The sequence below is a fragment of the Gobius niger genome (genome assembly GCF_951799975.1).
Source record: "Gobius niger genome assembly, chromosome: 21".
NCBI lineage: Eukaryota > Metazoa > Chordata > Actinopteri > Gobiiformes > Gobiidae > Gobius > Gobius niger.
The window spans coordinates 7,515,359-7,530,644 of record NC_136872.1 but is presented as its reverse complement, the minus strand read 5'-3'; the positions used below and the strand labels follow the sequence as shown (position 1 = coordinate 7,530,644).

Here is a 15,286-nt window from a genome sequence, read left to right as displayed (position 1 = left end):
CAGAGTGACAGGCGGGGAGCTCTTCGAGGACATCGTTGCCAGAGAATACTACAGTGAAGCAGATGCCAGGTTGGTGCTTTTAACTATCCCCTCCGAGGCAGATTAAAGAGAGCATACGTGTTCAAAGTGTAGGATGTTTGCTAAGAAAGTCCCACTAATCACGCCATTCTATATATAACCTATGTAAAATCGGCCAACCTGGATTCGATGCTCGCTGCGATTGTGCCTTTGATTTGCTTCCGGTACGTCCCATGCTTTTGATGCTGGATGTTGCAGTGCCGCGATCATTAGCGTGCATTCTGAGCAGAAGCCACTTGTTTGTGGAAAAAATCGGCTTGTTAAAATAAAGGAGCATCAATTTACTCTACATCAATGTCATGGTTAAAAGGATTGTGTTTTCAAAGCAGAGATTTTAGGTTCTGTAGCAGTGGATTTGTATTATCCAAGTATTAAGTACAACCACCATCATTTGCCTTCTTCTTTTTCATGCGGTGTATCTTTTTGTTTTCACTCCTCCGAGAGCTAGCACTCAGTAGCCCCAGTGTCCAATTTTGCAGTGTGATTTTAGTCAGTTTTAAGCTGTGACTAACTGGATCGCCCCCTGGTGTTTGTTTCCAGCCATTGCATCCAGCAGATCCTGGAGGCCGTGCTCCACTGTCACCAGATGGGCGTGGTCCACCGTGACCTTAAGGTCAGTCAACCTGCAACTACTACAACCACTACTGCCAATGACTATCGCTACAACCAACAACCATCACCATTACTGCCAAGTACAATGCCTTACTACCACTACTACTACTACTACTACACATGTTGTTTCCAAAGAATTAGGGCTATGCTGAAGGAACAGGGAGATGTTTGGAAACTAAGTTTAGATTTCTGGTTTCTAGAGTTAGGACTTATCATGGTGAGCCTGCGTTTCAGTTTTGTGTGGCTTGAGTCTGGAGCAGAAAAGCTGAGACAGGCCAGTGTTTTCAACAACCTAAAGTAGTTTGTTGTCTTTACTCTTCATTGTGAGCAAAATTGATTGTATTCATATTCATTGTTTTTGTTTAACTAACCAAAATGTGTTCTTTATGTTTAGTGCTTTGAATTGCTTTTGCTCAAAATGTGCCTTGCCTTTAGATTAGTAACATCACGTAAGTAACTCTTGAAATGAATCACGTGTGAGCAGACTTGAATATACTTATATCTAATTGAACAAAATAGTTAAAATAGTTTTGAATGAACTTCATGGCACAATTCCCGAGCTGTCAGTGATTCTGATGGTAGGTGAGCTGGATATGGGTCGTGTTCCCAGAGCAGCTCCTTCAAAGTGATTGTGTCTTGTACAGCGCGTCTGAACTTGGCTCTGATTTGCCAATCAAATGAGCCGGGCGTGTCCAAAGGAGCGCTCATATTAAAGCTTTTGGTTTTGCATCCGCCGATGGGCTCCCTGCCCCCCTGATTGGCTGTTGCCTGGCAGCTGTCACGGCTCAGTGCAAGAAGACAAAGACAACACAAACGGAAGGTAAACAAATAAGCCACGGGCCCAGAACAGCAGCAGCAGCAGCAGCAGATCGCGGACTCTGGCGTGATTTCGGCACTGCCTCATAAAGTTACTCCCACACAACTGTTTAAGTGCTCATTTTAATGCAGAAGTCTAGACACCGCGCTCTGCTTCCATTGTCACAGCTTTCATTCAATTGTACACTAGTGCAAAGGATGAGGCGTATCAATGTCCCAAAATGGATCATTGCTGAAATGTTGGTGATGATGGTAAAGTCTGTAAATTTGTAGTTCAGGCGTAAAAGCTTTCTTCACAACTGGCATAGATCAGTGTCTATTTTGTCTATTTTTTCGTCAACTAATGAAGACTAAATGAAAATTAAAATAATGGACTAAAAGATCTACAGTGACAGTTTGAAAGAGCCTCATCTATAAATTCATGTTAACACTTTGGATTACATTTGGATTGCCCATGAGTTTCATTTGTAGTACAAGGTTAGTAATTACACACGTAAGTTCAGGTAATTACCGTATATGTTTAAGTGCAAGGTTTAATAAAGGTGTCCAAATTTTAACAACTGTATACAACATGTAATAAAGGTTACAAGCAGAACGTGTAACCAAGATGCACCATGCTTTATAAAGGGCATACGAGTTTCATAAATTGGGCAAATACACCGTACCCAATGTGTTTGTTACACGTACACCTACATAATGTACACCTTTATTCCCCTTTGAACACGGTTATTAATGCTTGTGCTTTAATGTGTAATTACCTTTACTTTCATGTGTTATTACTTTCTTGTTACCTGTGCTTACACATGGAACTTGAAGGCTGTAATCTAAAATGTTACCAAATTCATTGCCAAAAGAGCAGCTCTGTGCTGTGTTCATACAGGAAAAGCTCCATGAAGCAGTAAATACATTTTAAGTTGACTATTTTAGATTTACCGGTCTTCGACCAAATAAATTTGCATGGAATTTTTGTTATCGAAAACCTCTACTTAAGCACACTACTTTAGTACATTTACTTCGTTGCTGTCCACCGACACCAACACTGTCAAAGTTTCCCGATGGCTACAACACAAACTAGTGAAAAATGCAAGCCATTAGCTTCTAAAACATGTCCCTGTTCCATTTTAGCTGTGGACATTTCGCAGTTGTCATGCCGATGTCTCTAAGTGGCTTTGTAAGAGACAGAAGTGTAGCCCGTAATTCTCCAGTGCAAGTCCCCGCGGCGCAGCAGCTTGTCAGAAATCCCCCGGTGCGTTCAGGGGCCCCGGGGACACCGTTAAAGTCAGTGTTTGTCAGCAGGTGGAGTCGGTACAGTCACTCTCGTGTTCGCTCAGCCAGATCAGCACAAGTTTCACTGCTGTCGACGCTACTTTCACATCCGAGTCTACAACTTTGCAAAGTTTTACCTTGGGCGTCTAACAAATTCACTTGGTTGATGCACTTGTTAAGTATTATTTCTGACAAATATGTGCTTTTTTATATGGGAAATGGTTGTTTTTGTACAGTAGACATATTGGAAAAAAACAATGACAGCAGATTAAAATCATTATGCAGATAGTTGTAGCTAATCTTCGAAAGCTTTAGGAATTTGTGCTTTCTCAAATTCATATTCAGATGTATTGATAATCTACCTCCTTAGCCAACAACAGCAAGAATCACCAGAGGTTCCACAAATCAGAGCAGCAGGACTTCATTTGGTCAATCAACTAAAGTGCAAAGCTACCGACCGAGCTTGTGACCATATCTGATTCAGAATGTTCACTGGCAGGATTAAGGCTTGGCTGAAAACAAATCAACGCTGTATCCCATTTGGAAATAACACTGTGTCTGTGCGCACAAACAAATGGTTGTGTTGTACACTTTGCGTTGTGCCTGGATGTAAGCCATCACATAGGTTTGGAGTTGTGCACTTTGTAAACAAACTCTTTAACCAACTATATTGATTGCATTGTTCTGGATGGATGGATGGATGGATGGTTGGATGGTTGGATGGTCGGATGGTCGGATGGATGGATGGATGGATGGATGGATGGATGGATGGATGGATGGATGGATGGATGGTCGCAAGGATGGATGGTCGGACGCATGGATGGTCGGACGCATGGATGGTCGGACGCATGGATGGTCGGACGCATGGATGGATGGACGCATGGATGGATGGTCGGACGCATGGATGGATGGATGGATGGATGGATGGATGGATGGTCGGAAGGATGGATGGTCGGACGCATGGATGGTCGGACGAATGGATGGATGGTCGGACGCATGGATGGATGGATGGATGGATGGATGGATGGATGGTCGGAAGGATGGATGGTCGGAAGGATGGATGGTCGGACGCATGGATGGTCGGACGAATGGATGGTCGCATGGTCGGACGGATGGTCGGATGGTCGGACGGATGGTCGGAAGGACGGATGGATGGATGGATGGTCGGACGGACGGATGGATGGACGCATGGATGGTCGGATGGTCGGACGGATGGTCGGACGGACGGATGGATGGATGGATGGTCGGACGGATGGACGGATGGATGGATGGATGGATGGATGGTCGGACGAATGGATGGTCGGATGGGTGGTCGGACGGACGGATGGTTGGATGGTTGGATGGTTGGATGGTTGGATGGTCGGATGGATGGTTGGATAGTTGGATGGTTGGATGGTTGGATGGTCGGATGGATAGTTGGATGGATGGTTGGATAGTTGGATAGTTGGATGGTCGGATGAATGGTTGGATGGTTGGATGGTCGGATGAATGGTTGGATGGTTGGATGGTCGGATGGTTGGATGGTCGGATGGATGGTTGGATGGTCGGATGGTTGGATGGATGGTTGGATGGTCGGATGGTTGGATGGTCGGATGGTCGGATGGATGGACGGACGGATGGACGGTCGAATGGATGGTCTGTCCCGTGCCCAATTTCTGTTATTCTTCAACGATGAAGTGGCTGAAGTGGAAGTTTAGCCATGTTCCCCCAACGTCTTCTTGCTCGCTCTCAGAAACCCTTACTCACATGCATGAATTTATACAGACGTCATTCACAGTCTGACGAAAGACAAAAAGACTTTAATTCTTTTGCCGATTGCTGCTTTTACAATGTACTTTATGACTTTATGAAGGCTATTCCACTCACTTCCTGCTTCTCAATTCTTTATTTACATTATCTATAAACAAGCCGCCAGTATTTCCTTCATGGACACTCTGACCTACAGTAACTCCACATGTGACCTAATAGGAGCTGTTGCCCGGTCTGTATCCGTAGCCTGCGCCGTTGGAGTAATTCTATCTTCTTTATGGCTGCCTGTATTGGGTCCAATCCAATTACAGCTATTACCAGGCAGTGAGCAGCGAGCATCAATCCTAGTCTCTGATATGAAGCGCTCTGTGAACTGCGTGTGGCGGCGGAAGATGAATGGAGTGCCCTGATTGGGTAACTAGCCGGGCTGTTGTTGTGCATCTCTGTTTGTGTCCACTACTTTGAATGCTTGGTTGAATTTGCATGTGTGTAGTAGTGCCAAATGGTGAGTGGGTAGTAAAGGATAATAAAGGTGTGAATGGTTAAAAGATAATATTATTTACAATAGAACTTACCTCATATGTATTATACTAGCAATTCTCCAAAAAAAGCATTAATCCTATGTTGCAAGAGTGAAAACATAGTGGCTAGTGATAAACTGGCTAGTTGCACGATGTAGCTACACGACCGCAGCTAACTCATTTCCCATTGAGATTAGTTTAGACCTGTTTGAAATAGAACATATTTTCTAAGGATTATAATATGGTGAGGTCTTGGTAGATGATTACTTAGAGCGTGTTCAATTTTTTGTGTAAATTGTCAATACTTCAGCTGCCTTTCTGTTTTAATAAAGACCTGAGAATTGGTCTGGAAGTTAAAAGCTAGCATGCTAAAAGCTAACATGCAATAAAGATTACACAAAAATAACTAACCAAATGTAATTAATACTTAAACAAGACGATTGTTATAGAGATCAGATACTTTTTAAAATGTTGTCAATCAAATTAACGTTAGCCTTTAGCTTCGAGATAAACTCTCCAAACCTTTAAACGGAGAGATCTCTCCCAATTAAGTATTTACATTCTACATCAAACTCTTAACACGCAGTGAGTGATCATCTACCAGGAACTCACTGTCCACCGTGTAATCTTTAGAAATGATGCTTAGTCGAACGGGACTAAATGAACAGGAAGAGGAAGTACTGGCGCTCACAACTTCAGGTTAGCGGAACTAGCATAGCCACATCGTGCAAGGAGCCAATTGAGACACATACAGTACTGCTGTTTTACAGTTTCACTCCTAATCCATCCATCAATCCATGTTAAAGAATCATTATTGGTACACTGCCTCCTTGTGGATGGAGTTTGTAAATGTCAATATGTAACTCATATTCATAAAAAATGTGCTTCTTGCCTCATGGCTTTAAGTTTAGTGATATAAGGAGTCGGTACTACTTTTCAGTAGAAGTTGACCAGAATGTACTCGAGCAGTCCACAGTAACGTATTAAAAAATCTTTTATATGCACATTCTTATGCTATTCTGTAATAATAGATGATAATTACCAGGAGGATTAGCGTGTGGGATTTGAGCGGTTGAGGTGAAACTGTAATGCACGCCGCTTGTTAGGGCGACAGAAGGGAGTGTGGCTCAGCGGCACAGCGGCAGAACAATAATGAAAGCAGCTTAGGCAGATCAGCCCAGGGTTTGTTGACAGTTCTGAAGTAGACTAAAGCTCTGCAAACTTCTCAGACTGATGTCTCCTGAGATGAGAGAGAGAGAGAGAGAGAGAGAGAGAAACTTTCTGTTTAACCATCTGTGTTGCAGAGTTTGTCATGCTCCTGCACAAGTTTTCATAAAAGATTCCCCCCAGTTTTCTATCTCATTAGCACAGGTTTTAAACCAGCTTGGAGTGAATGGGTTTGCGCTTAATTCTGATTATCATTCATGAAATTTTTATCGTCTGTGTGATTAATGAAGCTGACATTTTGCAGCAAAGGTCACAGAGCTACAAAAATATCAAATTATGAAGATGCTTAAAAAAAGGTTTTGGTTGTTGATTATTGATCATCACTGAGTGTGAATTACAAGGTCTTTAATCTATCCCAGGAGTCTTTTGTATACAAGTCCCGCCAGGATTTTGTAATATTGTAAACGCAAAATTAAACAGAGTCTGTGAACTTGTGCGGCATTGCAACTTTTCCAAAACGCTGCAACTTTCCCGCAACAATTGTCCGTGAAATCAGGCATTTCAACCCACAACAATTACAAAATCCTGGAGGGACTAATATATTCTAGGGTTCGGCAAACATTTGTGCATGGGTGGGCCACTTGAGGAAATTCACCACTAGATATAACAACTGATCCTTATTTAACATCAAATTCCTTTTTCTTTAGTTTATTATGTCTTGTGTTTTATTGTAGTCTAAGCTTTATTCATCTATCACTTGATAATTGAATTACATTTGTCCAGCCGTCTCGCTTCCATCTGTAAATTTCAGAAATCTGGTGCATTTCAGGCCTTATATTTGCTGCAGGCTGTAAAACTTACATTTCCATCTGGCGCTTATTGAAGTTGAAATGCAAAGAAACGGCCCTTCACAGCTCTATGCTTCTTATTTGCTTATTTGGTGGGGACAGTGCATGTTAATGAACACACATGGGACACAGGTCTCTCACCAGGATTTTTCACAGCGTAGGGGCAGGCTGACATTTTTTAATTTAGACCCTTCTTGCATTTTGAGGGCTCCATTTTCTTTTTTTAAATTTAAATCAGGTATTATTACGACTGCATCGATTCAAAAAGGAAACAAACAACAGAAACCCCCCCCTACGTTGGTTGATTCACAGCGTAGGGGGCCCCTACGCTCAATTGCGCTGGCGAGAACACTGAGACACATGTAGTATGTAAACATTTTACACCAGATTGTAGACTTTTGGATCCGTTGGCCTCCACACTCATAAACACTTGTTTAACTGTAAAGGACTGAAGTCATTTGAAGCTTTGTGCACAGATGGTACGAAGTAACAACTAGTGACCCTGTCAAAATCTCTTGATGTGCCGACGAAGGGATGACTTTTTGTGGACACAGTGGACTTCAGCCAGTACAGTATTTAGCACAAATATCTCTGCAAGTGCTTTCATTAAAAGTGGTATCATCATGACATTTTTTACCAGTCCAATTTGAAACAAATTTGAAAGTCGATAGCAACACTTTTGAAACATATCCTTGCTTGAATACTTGTTGTGAGCACATTCTAATATTTAATTGTTTTGTATCTTTACCCCCAGCCTGAGAATCTCCTCCTGGCCAGTAAACAGAAGGGAGCAGCCGTCAAACTTGCAGACTTCGGTTTGGCCATTGAAGTCCAGGGAGACCAGCAGGCATGGTTCGGTAAGTCTCGCAATGACCCGACACGTTTAACTTAAGACGAGCAACAGTCGAGTTTGGGCTTCATTCATGATGTCACTTCTGTGCCGTAGGTTTCGCGGGGACACCGGGATACCTGTCTCCAGAGGTGCTCAGGAAGGACCCCTATGGCAAGCCGGTGGACATGTGGGCGTGTGGTAAGACATGGATGCGGGCGTGGGCTATTTTTGGATGCACAAATGTCACAGCGGGAACAGTCACTGGCCAGAGAGAGTCAAAGAGCAGACATCAGAGTGCCCCCACGCCTGCACATTGTACCAGCAGCTGAGCTATAGGTTATTGGAGATGAAGTTCACTTCGTTCTACCTTTAAATCTCTGGTATAGCAACCACAAAGTCAGAACATTGCCGTCCTGCCAATCTGTCTTGGCAGTTCCTTTGTATATTTATAGCTGCTGTGGTTCAGTCAGCCAGCACAGAGTTGTTTTCATTGTGTATTTACTGTATCTATCTGATCCAATACTCCAAAACTTAGGATTTTTTTTTTTTTTACCCCCAAGCACTTTCTATCATTGACTCTTACATCACATGGATGCATTTGGCAATCCCAGTGATTAGTCACTTGGCAGCTTCCTTGTCATTTTTAGTCTTGTCTGTTATATAAACCTTCACCTGGAAACAAATAAAAGGAGTGCACATTTTCAATTTCCACATTTCCAGTTTTATACTTGGCAATTTTGCTCAAAAGGATTCTTTAATATTCAATTCCTTGCCTGAATTATTGAGCTCTGAACCCCCCAAAAAACAAGGTGAAATTTGAATTTTACCAAAGTTTTCACTAATGACTAGCTTATTCAAAAAATAAGCTATAAAAGATATCCAAAATCCCCAGTGAGAACATCTTTACAACTAATGTGTCCAAAAATAAATACAACTTATAAACCTGGCTCTGTTCAAAGTACATGTATATTTAACCCTCTGAACATTGATGTTTTTCGAATGATCAAGCAGCTAGTTGTACTCCTTTAGCACTGTACTTTCCTAACCTCCAGTCTCCTCCGTGAGCCCCCAGCGGAGTGGTCCTTGAATTAATCAGCGCTGATGCACACTCTGCTCAGTTCTAATGGAGCAGGCCACCTGGGTGTGACATGCACACTCACGCGCACGCCTGTCTGTTTAGTGCGAGCGTGTTAGTATATGTGCACAGATGACATTATATTTCTGTAATGATCCAAGAAATGGAACCTGTATGTCGAAAAGAAAGCAAATGTCCAGGTCTGTTCCTGTTAACTTCCCTGTATTCCTTGTGTGTAGGTGTCATCCTGTACATCCTGCTGGTGGGGTACCCGCCCTTCTGGGACGAGGACCAGCACAGACTCTATCAGCAGATTAAAGCAGGAGCCTATGACGTGAGTCCCACTTTACGATCAAAGGTCTAAGATACACTTGTTTTTCATCATAAAAGGCTTGACAATATTGTATGAAAGCACAAGTCAATAGAGGGAACACTCAAGGACCACTTTGTTACTAATAGGATTAATGTATGTCAGAGATGTAAAAGGGGGCATATTTTTTAAAAGAATGGACAATATGTCTGTTCTTTGGGAGCATTTTAATAGGTGGTGAATTCCTTATATGAGTTTGAAGCCACTATTTGCCGACCCGACCCTTTGCTCCACAGAAGCGTAGATGAGCTCCGTACCGCCTTCGCCTCACAGTGTACCCCCTCCCCTGCCCCGACACAGCCCACACCCTCCCTAACAAAAGTGCAATGCTATCTAATAGAAAACTAGCTGCATCACAAGCTAGTTTTTTTTGCCACCCACAAATGGAGGTACTGTATCAATGGCGGACAAAGTCGGCCCCTAGCGATGTGGTCTTAAAGCAGTGCAACCAGCGGCCATTGGCCCCAACACACCCCTCACCTGCCCCAACACACCCCTCACCTGCCCCAACACACCCCTCACCTGCCCCAACACACCCCTCACCTTCGCCGACACAGCCCTCACCTGCCCTCACCTGCCCCAACACAGCCCTCACCTGCCCCAACACAGCCCTAACCTGCCCTCACCTGCCCCAACACAGCCCTCACCTGCCCCAACACTGCCCTCATCTGCCCCAACACTGCCCTCATCTGCCCCAACACTGCCCTCACCTGCTCCAACACAGCCCTCACCTGCCTCAACACAGCCCTCACCTGCCTCAACACAGCCCTCACCTGCTCCAACACAGCCCTCACCTGCTCCAACACAGCCCTCACCTGCCCCAACACTGCCCTCACTTGCACCTAAACTGCACTGTCCCCGCTTCAGTAGAAATCGAGACCAAATGTCCAAGTTAGCATTGACCTTTGCTAGAGTGAGAAGTTCCGTAAAATTCCCAATCTGCATTCTTTCCTCTGCTCCAGATGTCTCGATGACTAACAATAACTCGTTTGTCCCAGTTTCCCTCTCCAGAGTGGGACACTGTAACGCCCGAGGCCAAAGACCTGATCAACAAGATGCTGACCATAAACCCGGCCAAGAGAGTGACCGCCACGGACGCGCTCAAACACCCCTGGATCTGCGTACGTTTTCACGTCCACACATGAGAATGATCCAAACAGCAACAACTTCCCGTTAACTCACTGTTCGTCTTTGATACATGTGTCCATAGCAACGCTCCACTGTGGCCTCCATGATGCACAGGCAGGAGACCGTGGAGTGCCTCAAGAAGTTCAACGCCAGGAGGAAACTAAAGGTAGTATGAAGTGTTATAGAGATCATCCTTCTATAATGTTCTGGGTCAGATAAAATATCAAAAGTTGCTCTTTCGGGGCACGAAAAAGATCAATTATGAGCGAGTAATTGTCCTTAAAATACACTCAATACACAATCTTAACCATCTATGACTTAAACCCTTTTTTCTATAGCTTCTAATGTCACTTACAAATCTCAATGATGTTTATTCATTTATTTTCTTTTACATTTTCCTCAATTAATTCCTTTAAAAGCACTGTACCCAATTGTCCCCGTTTTTAATAGTTGTTTATTCCTCATAGACAGAAGTAGAATACATGTGTGTATTTTTAATTTTAACTCCTCGGTAGGAGTTATGATGCTAAAACAAGTAGCCTGGCACCGACTTGTAGTTGTTAACATTAAAGGGACTATACAGAGTTTAAAAATGTTAATATGAAGTATTTTCCTCCCCCTACATGTTCCAGCCATGTCCTAATGTGTAGAATGAGCCCAGACCTGTTCACCACAACTGCCTAAAATCCTGCACTGTCACTGAAAAAGGTGTCACTTCGGCCCGAATCGCCGTCATGCACGAGCTTAATATAGAAGGTGCAGTTACACATATGACCTGAGGTGGCAGTAGTGAGTATAAAATGGCCAACTTGCATCCAGCCCCTTTAAAGGTGCACTATGCAACTTTTTATGTAAAATACAAAAGTGATATTAGTGCATATTTGACCTTTCAGTGGCCCAGCGACTGTACGAGTGGTTAGCTTAGCGCCTTTACTTTCCTATTTTATTTCACGTTGTTTAGGATTTCTGGTAGGCTTTTGGAATTGAATGTATTTGTAACCATGGATACACTTCAATCAGCAGTGAAAACCGAATAAACAATGGATTCTGGAGCGTCCGACAGGTCATCGTAAGTAAAGACGCTATGCTAACCATCCAAGCATCCGCTGGGTCACTGAAAGGTCAAAAAAGCATTAATATCAACTTTTTTTTTTTTTTACATAGTGCACTATGACTTAAACTATTCAAAATGGAGGTAAAAACAGTGCCTTTACTGCCACTATACAGCTACAACTGGATGGGGGAAATATGAGACTTAACAATTTATTTGAATGAAAGTAATAGTTTTATCTAATGTCTTTTACTTGAACAAGCCACGCCCAATAAATAGTCTAAAATACAAGCATCTATTTTAGTACAGATATTTTAAGGAACAATATATAGTAATTTGCATCAACCACATTTAAAAGAAAAGCAGTATACTACTTTTACAGATCCTTCATCCCTGTTCCATCCCCCACAGTCCACAAATCATTGGAGCCGTGTTTTTCGGAATGATAAAGTTTCTTCATATCCTTGTTATTCACAAGAAAAAAGAAAGCGGTGAAAATCTGATCAACGCGCTGGGTTTTAACCTAATCAGAGCTGCAAGTCCCGGTGTTTTGATTGCCTTCTTGTCGACTGTGTGCACAACAGGCCTCCCCCCGTCTCTGCTTCTGAACTTATGAAACGTTAAATGCGTGCCGTGAGCGATGACTTTATGGGAGCGCGCCTCATACATTTTGGATGAGTTTAAAATAACTTTGGGGTTCGAGGTCACGCTGTGTTTGGGTTTTATAACTCGAAAATTGCTTCCATTAGAAATCAGAAGGGAAAACTGCTGCTTTAACCAGTCCGGACACGATGTGGGGGAGGACTTAGCCCTTTTCTCTGCCTTTTCCACTCACGATCATAGTTTTCTGTGCTATGATCCTCCATGCAAGCTCGACCAGCGAACGGACAATATACACTGCGTTCCAAATTATTATGCAAATTGTATTTCAGTGTCAAAAAGGTAATAAAAAAAAAAAGGTTTTCAATGAAACTCATGGATGGTATCGTGTCTCAGGGCTCTTTGAATCACTGACATTAATCTCAGAGACCTGGGATGATTAGTTTTCAGGTTAACCCCATAAAAACTACTGAAAAATGACGTTCCACATTATTAAGCAGACCAACATTTTCAAGCAACATGGGAAAGAAAAAGGATCTCTCTGTTGATGAAAAGCATGAAATAGTTGAATGCCTTGGTCTAGGTATGAACACCTTCGATATTTCATGAAAAATTAAGCTTAATCATAGTACTGATAAGAGATTTGTGGCTGATTCAGAACACACGGATTTGGGCAGATAAAGGCACAATATGGACGGTTTCTGCCAGACAAATGCATCAGATTAATAGAACAGCTGCTACAAAGCAGCAGACAGGTATGTCCCAACAAGGCTGTAAGGATGTTTTGTACCAGAATCATGGGGAGAGAGCTGGTCGGCCTCTTTAGGATCCCTGAAGGTGTGAAAATGACCACTGAAAAATATGTGGAGGGTCTGACTGACCACTGTCTTCTCAGGGTGGGAGGCAGTTTTCATCTAAACGGCAGCTCTGGGAGGCTATTCTGACATCCTGTGAACAAACCCAAGCAGAAACTCTCCAAAAACTCACAAGTTTAAAGGATTTAAGAATTTTGAAGCTGCTATCACACAAGGGCTCCTTTGGTAAAATATAACTTGACCTGTGAAGATGTTTTTGGATTGAAATAGCTTTTGATATCAGTAGATATGACCTCCTTATGCTACAAATTCAACAAATGACCATTTTCAGTCAATTACAAGCTCTAAAATGTATTGAAAAGATAAGTTGCATAAGAATTTGGAACAGTAGATTTATCTCTATTTATTTTGGAAAAAAATACTGTTATTACTGGGAGATTTTTTCAACCACATTTAAGTGACCCCCTACCAGTTAAAGTCTTGAAAATTATGCTGACTCTCATTTGAGCTGACAGTTCAGAGAAAAATGTCATTTGCATAATAATTTGGAACGCAGTGTACACATTAAATGCATAGTTTTTCCTGGTTTGACAATTTTCTTTAATTTACTGGGTGTGGCTTCAACACGACATGCTAGCTTGTGCTACTATATAATAAAATCCATTGCCACCATGGCCATGGTGTTTTCATCCAAGGACATTTGAGTAACTTCTACTTCCAGGAATTTTAGCAAATCTATCACCTGCATGGCATAGCCTCATGATGACACCTTTTATACTTGGACTTAATCTAAAGCCCTTGCTTTCGACGCGTATTAATATTTCACCCTGTAAGGATTAAGACTTTAACACCCCCGATGTTTCCACAGAGTAAATTGTTTTGCTCTGAACCATTGCCTTCGGCCTTTCTACGTAATGTGCTCCAAGTGCATTAAAGCTTCATATCATCTCTTCCACATTAGCGTCTCTCAACATCGCACGCCATTAGCTGATGTGGCCTGGCTTTAATGCGTGCGCGCGGGCGTAACCACAACAAAAGCCGCCGCCTCCCATTTGACCTTTTTAACCGTTTGTCTCCCACGTCTCGTTTGTGTCTCCCCAGGGCGCCATCCTGACCACCATGCTCGTCAACCGCAACTTCTCAGGTACGACTCAGGCCCCACAGAGCTCAGCCCATCGAGTGCTGCTCTTGTGGGTACGGTGGCCTTTGGAGTCCAATATTCTCTGTCTCGACGGCCTTTTTAACCTCATATTGATATCGTCGTGCGGATGCCTGGAAAGGGCAAGCCGCTAGAATCGCTAACCCGCTATCGATTCTGTCTTGCGGTGACGAAGGGTCGCGGCATGTCCGGTCACCCAAATGTTGCTGTGCCGTCATTTGTCTGAATTCTGTATCAGTGGTGTTGACTTTTCTTTGTTTTTCTTTCCTTTTCTGGTCTTGTGTGGTGACTGGTGTGAGGTAAGAGTTGTGGCTAAGCTAAGGCATGTCCTGGCTAACTAACGATGAAGCGAATCAGGGGGGGCCATATTGGAACTTATCTCTTCATTTACTGCTGCATCTTTACTATCCAAAGAATCATTACAACCCCAAGAACATAATTCTTTTGTGTATGTAGTCGGTGTGAGAATTTCCAAGGGACTTTCCTGATCTTGAAAAATGAAAAATATTTTAACAAGGCAAATTTCTATTTCTTATCATGTTTGTTTAAGCCATTCAGGAGCAGGGCTGGGTACCGCGACATTTTTTTCTAATACCAGTGCTTTAACGATACCTGAACGATACTTTTTTAAAGATCTATACTAAAATATGTGCCATCTAGAACCAGAGAACGGGAACGGGAACGGGAAATTGGGAAACATTGGGAAATCTTTTGAGATGAAACAACAAAGTAACTTCCTTTAAAGCAGTACTAAGTAACGTGTTTTCCTTAACAAATCCGTTCCGTAGTCCGTGTGGGGGTAAAACAAGTGTTTATGGGATGATTGGAGGGTCTTTCATCTCCCCCTGGTGTCTCTGGACAGAAAACCAGGTTTGCAACTTGACTGCCACCGGTCCGGAGAAAGCAATACACACTAATGAAATCACGAAGAAGAAGCTAACATGCTAACGGGCAAAGCTAACTGCGGGCTAACGTCACTTTAAACAGTAGTTACAGCCAAGTTTGAGTGAAAAAAAATATTTCCTTTGTATAATTGGATGCACAGTAACCCTCTCTCCCTTCGCCTTTCCTGTCAGCGTCGTATTTACTCTCCAAGACAATTAATAAGTTAAAAAATCGTAACTTGCTCCTACACCTGCAGTTGCGCTTATGGCCTCTAGGGGGAAGAGTTACTTAGTACTGCTTTAATGCTGTCGACT

At 42.8% G+C, this 15,286-nt stretch overlaps 1 protein-coding gene across 11 annotated transcripts in view; it reads left to right on the top strand.

The window, feature by feature from the left end:
- Positions 1-15,286, top strand: part of LOC306980285 (calcium/calmodulin-dependent protein kinase type II delta 1 chain) — a gene marked incomplete at its 3' end in the record, with an annotated part of 88,128 nt that overhangs the window by 54,432 nt on the left and 18,410 nt on the right. For all 11 annotated transcript variants that reach the window (XM_079579626.1, XM_079579622.1, XM_079579625.1 and 8 more), the window contains exons 5-12: positions 4-69; positions 619-691; positions 7,812-7,914; positions 8,004-8,087; positions 9,204-9,298; positions 10,333-10,455; positions 10,545-10,628; positions 14,030-14,072. In XM_079579626.1, coding sequence (XP_079435752.1) covers positions 4-69; positions 619-691; positions 7,812-7,914; positions 8,004-8,087; positions 9,204-9,298; positions 10,333-10,455; positions 10,545-10,628; positions 14,030-14,072 — 671 coding nt within the window. The remainder of the gene's footprint in view (positions 1-3; positions 70-618; positions 692-7,811; positions 7,915-8,003; positions 8,088-9,203; positions 9,299-10,332; positions 10,456-10,544; positions 10,629-14,029; positions 14,073-15,286) is intronic.